The 7,738-nt window shown below is 43.1% G+C and overlaps 1 protein-coding gene across 1 annotated transcript in view; it reads left to right on the top strand.

The window, feature by feature from the left end:
• The first annotated feature begins 1,881 nt into the window (after positions 1-1,881).
• CLDN18 (claudin 18) overlaps positions 1,882-7,738 on the top strand; it is a 15,135-nt gene continuing 9,278 nt past the window's right edge. Inside the window, exon 1 of the mRNA XM_012724770.1 lies at positions 1,882-2,107. Coding sequence (XP_012580224.1) covers positions 1,882-2,107 — 226 coding nt within the window. The remainder of the gene's footprint in view (positions 2,108-7,738) is intronic.

The following is a 7,738-nucleotide window of genomic DNA, read 5'->3' as shown; positions in this document are numbered from 1 at the left end:
GAATAGATAACTTGTAATAACCTATTTTTATATTGAACCACTTCAGTCTAGTATTTTGGTAGCATTATACTCAATGAGTAGGGAAAGGAAAGTGTTACCAGAAACCAAATTCTGCTAGACCTCTTGATGAATAAGAAGGCCTCCTCTTGGTTGAAATAAGAATAAAATTGACATGTCCACCGAATAAAGCAGAATAATTGCTGAATTAATTCCAACATTTCCCAATCTAATTAATTAATTAATCCCTATTGAACAGCAGAGACCAGCTTTATTTTTTCTAATTGCCACCTCCCTTTAAAGATTTGACCTAAGAGCTCTCGGTTGAGAGAATACAGAACCACCAAAAAATTTCACTCTCAGTCACACAACTCTTGCTTACACTCTTCCATTTTCTGGCTCATTCTCTACAAACAGTGATCACATAACCTTAAGCAAAGTGCTTGGCTGAGAGAAGCGTTGCTACCATTCAAATCAGGAGGGGAACCTTCCCTATTTGTTTTCTATGTTTGCTGAGAGTAAAACCGGGTGAGGGTGGCTGGGTGCACCCAAGATAACATTGAAATGTCCAGATGCATGGGTTTATTTCCTGGAGATCACTATGGGTCAGAGATTGGGGTGTGCGTGTGTGTGGGTGTGTGTCAGAGCCTTGAAATTGGATTTGGGAAGGTTCTGATTTAAATGTATCTGAACTCAAGGACCAGACACATGACCACAGGAAGGAGCAATTCAACCAACTTGCTGGCAAAATCAAATTGTGTAAACAAAATCCAAAGGCTGATTTCCTGCGATGTCTCTCTATTTTGTGATTATCTAATTATGAGCAGTTGTAGAGAAAATATTTCTGCAACACACAGAAGACAGTGTGGGAGATCTGACAGGACCACATTATCTGAAGTGTTCTAATTTCATTAGCACATGTTACAATAAGAGACCATGTCCTTCAGGGCTGAACAGTTTGCCCAAATCACCCATCATATTGCCCATTCCTGCCGGCTTTAGGAGTCTGAAGTTTCTCTGGGGCCCTGACCACCCAGCTTAGCTTAACCCAGCCAGCTCTAGTTTCTCCTGTAGTCTTGGTGGAACCTTCTATTCCTGCCATGTATTTGTGTGTGGTTCTGTGGCATGAGTGGAAGATTGAACAATGGAAATCAACAGTATGCCTTGCTTCTTTCAAGCCAGTTCCAATACCTGTGGAGCAGAAGCCTAGGAATTAACTTTCTGCTCTCAAAAATGGGGACAACTCTACATGCTTTGCCTCTCCACCTGGAAATAGAAAAGGAGCACTAGCCTAAGGTGTATCTGAACTGACCCCCACACCTTCCTACCACTATATATGGGTGGGAGGTCATAGGTGCACTTACCATTCCTGTAGGATCAAAATGGAAAGGTACAAGTAAATGGAAAAAATATTAAAGTATGATTTAAGACAGAGCTTCCAGAGGACCACTTGAAGTAAGTCAAGGTAGGGACCAGTGCCTAAGGGAAAGGCTGGTGGGTGGGGCTTCCCAGCGCTGTTGGCTATGTCTGCTTTTTCTCCAGAGGGTGGCCATGCTCTGGGTGGAGCCAGAGCTGGGATGGAGGAGGCTGACCAGGCCTCGGGGCAAAGTGTCCACTCAGGAAGAGCCTGCTCTCCAAATAGCTGGGCCTCGGCAGCTCAGCACAAGTGCCTCTTGGGGCCCCTTCCCTAACTAATGAAAAAATAATGCCCTTGAGCCTAGAGTGAAACTGAACTATCTAAGGAAAACACTGTGAGCAAACAGCCAGAGCTGAGGGAAACCATCTGATTAGGGCAGCTCCCCCTCAGGAGCGCGCTAGGCCCACGCCTTCTGCAGGAGCAAGGCGGCAGCTGGTTCTCCGGTGGCGGCCAGAGGGCCAAGGGCTATGGCCATCTCCACCACCACCTTCCAAGTAGTGGGCTTCCTCCTGTCAGTCCTGGGGCTGGCGGGCTGCATCGCCGCCACGGGGATGGACATGTGGAGCACCCAGGACCTGTACGACAACCCGGTCACCTCAGTGTTCCAGTATGAGGGGCTCTGGCGGAGCTGCGTGAGGCAGAGCTCGGGGTTCACCGAGTGTCGTCCCTACTTCACCATCCTGGGCCTTCCAGGTAGGTGCCCGGAGGCACCCTGCGGGGGCACAGACAGATGCGAGCAGGCAAGGGGCTCCCATTGTAGCCACATGTGACCTAGCAACCGCCACAGGGACTGAGCCGCACTCCCACCCCTGGGTGTGACGCTGGCAGGGTTGGCTCAGAACTAAAGGTGCTAGTCTTAGGAGAAAAAAAATCAAAATTCATACTGAAGATAAAGGAAATGCTAGAGAGGAAACAGATCCTGAGAATGGGACTACTGTAAGGCAAACTTATGCTAAACTGTCTGTATGGAGAAAATGAAGTGTATGCATGGATCTGTATGTGACATGTTTCTGCCTGCACACACGGGGGTAGAAAGTAGGATAGTGAATATTTTCTTACAGTCAAAAAAGGTTTTTTGAGCATAGTTTCCTTTCATTTCAGTTAATTTTTTTCTCTGAAAGGCTGTAGTCTCTGTAAGTGCCAAAATTATTTCCCTGAATTATAAATATAAGTTATTATATTTATAAATATAAAGTATAAATATAGTACAATTGTTATGTATATGTGTTACAAAATTATGATATGCATTCCAAAAAATCAACGTGTCAGAATATAATTGCAGAGTTATAATTATATAATAATGATTTCAGAATATACATCATTATAAATGTGACACCTTTTCACACCTGAAGATGAGATCAGATAAATCTCTATTTTTTAATGCAGATAATTACTTCAAGCATGCATCATAGGAATGTTGTGTTTGAATATTATGGAACTTCTGCTTGTATCTTCTGAAGGCCAAAAGAAAGGAATAAGATGAGCAAATTGGTGTTTCCAGGGGGTGGCCAAGATGTAAGGAAGGAAAAATGTTGTTGGGTTTTGTCTCTGCAACTAACATGAAACTGTTAAGACCTGTGGAGCCCTTGAAAGTGAGTTGTGAAAAGCAATTCAACTAATTGATCTTTAGAAAAAATTAGAAGATGGGTAACAGAGTAAAAAGAATCAGGTAATTGAGATACAACGCATGGATTGTTGTGTTGCTACTAAATGTGTACCTACTAAATGACTATTTAACTATAAAACTCATATTCAAAATTAAAGCATGATTTCATGTTCAGTAACCTCCTCCAAGGACTTCACCATATGTTACCAATCACTTGCACATTCTGTTTCTTTGCACACATGGGCTAGTAAATATCCCGACTCTCCCAAGTGGGTAACCGCTGGGGCTGCCACTCTCACTTGTGTTTTCTATTCTACCAAGCATCCCATCCTCCCTGAGCCTCCCAGAATCTCTCCCCTTAACAGTGTTACAGTCTTCAGAACAAGACTTCCTCCTCTCTCTTGTCCAAGGCTGTGAAATTCCACCAGGGCTCTGAAATTCCCACTCCACCATCTCTGATTATCCCTGCCAAATCAGCCCCTCTCCTTCCCACCTCTTTCCTCTCACCTCCTCACTTGTGCTCATGTAAGGAAAATCTCTCATGCTGATCACTGCCAAGTTATGTCTCTCCCAGGGTCACCATCAACCAAGTTGAAAGACTAAATTCTTCTACCACCTCTCACTTTAAACTTTTCTCAATTTGTTTTCTATCCTTCATCTCTAAAAGAGTGTGAGCTCCTTTGTGAATGGCAAAGATTTGGTGTGAAATCTCCCAATCACCAAATTCCAGCTCTTAATTCTAACTCCCTATAGGTATTTCAAACCCCAGCACCCTTCATGGTTCCACATTGGCATCTTAATGAGTGCAGGCACGACAGCCAGACACCTAGTACCCCCAACATCCCTCATCACCTTCCTTTGTCTTCACTATTCTTCTGGCCTTGATCAATGATTCTTATTTATTTATACTCAGAGCTTGGTTCTGGGTACCCATTTTCTCCACAGCACAACTACTTCCCCATCAACTCTCTGCAAATCCTCCCATTTAATTGATTAGAATCACAAAAAATCTCTGTACCAAACACTGATGGCATTGAGCTTATTCCCCATTAGTGACACTGCTCACAAATCTGAAACAGTAGCCATTGCATATGTACAGTTGTAAAGACAATGTTGGCCTAGTCAGCCCCTGTAAACACAACAGAAGGGCAGCCATACGCATCAATACCAAGGCCGAGGCAGAGGCAGCCCCAGAGAAGGCAGTAGCAATTCAACGGGAAGAGTCAGAAGGAGCAACACAGGAAAAGCTGCACTAGAGGCTCTATTTCAGACTCTACCTTTGCTTACTAACGTTGTTTATTTGTTAACATGTTTATCCTCCGCTTCTGTACTACAGACCCTTCAGCTAGATAGGAATTCTTCCCTCAATTCCCAGCATAGCACATACTGAGCATTCAGCAAATAGTTGGTGAACTAAGTTGAACTGAAAAGTAAGAATATGTCATTTTAAATGTTAATACAAGCCATTAAAAACAGATCAACAGTTTCCCCTAAAAAGAATGCCAATCGTGCATGGTAACTACCTGGTCCTCCACCTGCCTGAAACATTCATTTGGCCATCCAATTATGTATTTAGCAGAATTTTTTTTGCATGCCTTCTATGTTACAGGGACTAGAGTCTTCGGGATTATTTTAATCACAGTCTGTAATGTCAGCTGTGGCATCAGACAAGCCTAAAGATCTCAGTGGCTTCACAAAACAATAATTACTCCTTGCCCACATCAAGTCCATTATGGGAAAAGAGGCCTCTTCCTGCTGCAACAGAGGAAGAAAGGATTAGAGGCTGTCCTTAACAGCCTCAGCCTGAAAGTAGTGCATGGCACAGTTCTTTGGCCAGAAGTAGCTGCATGGCCCTGGGAACCAGGAGATCTAGGCCCTTGTGACTATCTGATGGGCAGCTATTGGCTCTGCCACAAGTATCATTTAAAAGGCAGCCACTGTCTGGCCTACAGTATATAGGCCGTGCTGGCCATGTGGACTTCAATTCTGCTCAACAGTCAATTCTTTGAACAGCAGTCGAGCCCAATGTGAATACAAAACAATATATACCACTGGCTATATTCATTTCTGAGACAAATGTTATTGACTACCTCTACATATAAAATATTATCAGACATAAGAATAAATAGTGTGCCTTTCAGAAGTCAGACATTTTGGGTAACCTGGATGGAAATGGGGATTGAGGTGAGTTTCTGCAATGTAAAAATTCCTTAGCACTTCACATCAGAGGAATGTAAATATGGGGAAAATTTTTTTAAAAGACTTTTCAAAACTTTTTCTAAAAAACAGGAGAAAGAAAGGAAAAGTAAGGTAAGTGATAGTAATAGATACTTTTATTCCATGGGAGGCCAGAAAGAGAGCTCTTAGAAAGGAAACCTAGTTGCCAAAGAACTCTGAGATGTTTCAAGTCTGTAAGGGGCAGGGGTAGCATGCTCTCTAAAAAGTTCTAGGGGGCGCTCCCTGGGGGCGCAGTGGGTTAAAGCACAGCACTAAAAAGCTTAAGCCACTTCCTCATGAGTTCATCCCCGCCTTCCCCGGAGGTGTCCACATGGTGCGGCAGATCTGTCCTGGCCCGACCGCTGCTCCCCTCAGCAGTGTACTTGTGGATCTGACTGTTCTGCCCCCCACTCTGTCTCTGGTGAAACCTCTCACCCTCTGCATCTCTGGCCTGTGTACCCAGTTCTGTATGAATAAATAAATAAATCTTAAAAAAAAAAATTTCTAGGTCTCCATGAACTGGGAGGAATGTCTGCTGCCCCAACTAAGCATTTAGTGCTTTTGGAAAGTATTAGTCTTGTTTCTTAGGAAGCTTATGGCCCCCCGCACACCCCACCAAAAGCCCTGAGGGGTTGGGGCAGTGGTTGGTGGCTGCTCATACTGTGTTTTGTTTTCCAGTTCGGCTGTAAAAATTCAGGCTGATCAGTCTGAAAGCTGGGGACAGCTACTCCAGTCACCGCAGATGTGTACACCAACCTTGCCCTTCAGGATCACAGAAACCAGATTCTACCAAAAGTCAGGAAAGATATTTCTTGGGGTTGAGTTTGCAGAAAAGGATTTGCTTTTAAACTTGGAGTATTTGTGACCAGGGAGAACTGGGTGGATTTAGAAATAGCCAACCCTCCTGGAGCAGCAGTGACTATAATGAAAATTGGCATCCTGAAATACAAATATTTGTTTGATGACTTAAGATTTGACCAAATGAAGTATGAGGTAGGTGGGAATTACCAGGAGGAACAGGTTAAAATAAAACTCAAAAGCTGAAGACAGGAATAGAAGATGATGGAGCAGTCAGAGAGGAGGCTAGAGGATCTGTGGACAATTGGGGTCTGAAAGGAGCCAAGACTAACACCTAGAAGGAGCCAAAACAACTACTGAAAGCATTTTGTTAAGCAACATGCTTAACAGCTGTCATGTCAGAAGAAGAGACCTGAGGCAGAGGAACTGGGTGAAATGATTAGAGATAAAAATGAAAAATTCCAGAGTTCAATATTGACATAGAACCCAAAGGACAGGCCCTCCTTGGTGTTGCAGTGGGTTAAAGCACAGCACTTCAAGCTAGCTGCGGCCACTTTAGTGCAAGTTCCATGCCCAGCTCTGGAGGTGATCCACGTAGCATGGCAGACCTCTCCTGACCCACGCACTGCTCCCCTCAGCAGTGTACTTGGTCAATCTGCCTCTTCTGCTCCCCTCTCTGTCTCTGGTAAATCCTCACACCGTGCGGATTTACCACGGTAAAAAAAAAAAAAAAAAACCTAAAGGACAACTTCTCTCTAGCAAAGAATGAGTTTTAAAAGTACTATGAAGACAAGGTGTGAATGCCAATATAAAATTTTAGCTAATAATCCTAATGATTACTACCAAGGACTCAATTCTTCTGACTCTAAGCTCTTTCTTGCAAAATCTCACTTAACTTTTCATTCACCTAATAAAAATGAACTGTTTTTATAAACATAGCCAGAGAACAATTTCATTCCATTTAACTAGTGGTATTATATAACCTACAAAAAGATTAATGAAGTTGGTGGTGGTAGTAGCAGAACTGCTTATCTATATGTATCAGGAGCTCTGTATCCTTTATAGACAGATTCCCTCACTATATTCTAAACATTTAATGTAGCATGTAACTCTAGAAGGACAGTCCCCAGAAGTAAAGACAGCTATCATTTATTGGAATGCAAATAAACTTTCCAGATTAATCTTCACACTAAATAGGGAAATATTAGCTTTATTTTTATGCAAAGTTGGAAGCCCACATTCAGCGACAGGGCAAGGTAGCATGCCCAAGCTCCTGTGGACAGAAAATAGGAAAAGCAGAATATGAACATGAAGTTGAAAGACTAACAAGTCTGTGTTCTTTTGGCTACCCCTGTTTCTACATTCTGGCTAGGAGGGTTTGCCTAAAGAATTGAAGAGATTAGCTAGAGCTCAATTAAAGAAGAGGGCACACTGGTACCTTGACCATTTATGACAATACACTGACTAACAATTAGGATACTAAGTTATGAGTAGAAGACTCACACCGCATTCTCATTTTTCCTCCCCGGTGACTGTGGTAGAAGAAGCAAAGAGTAATCAATGAGTAAGTTGGAAAGGGAGCAGAGGCTGGCACACTAACACCCCTGGCTCCTTGATGGCATTGCAGTCAAGCGGGTTTTTGTTGTTGCTGTTGTTGTTTTTCTGATATGTTTGCAAACACTTAGGCTAAATTTGGTGCAATG

This window comes from Condylura cristata, unplaced genomic scaffold, assembly GCF_000260355.1.
Source record: "Condylura cristata isolate star-nosed mole 26May11 unplaced genomic scaffold, ConCri1.0 scaffold00014, whole genome shotgun sequence".
In the NCBI taxonomy this organism is placed as follows: Eukaryota; Metazoa; Chordata; class Mammalia; order Eulipotyphla; family Talpidae; genus Condylura; species Condylura cristata.
This window is presented reverse-complemented; position numbering and strand designations above follow the sequence as displayed.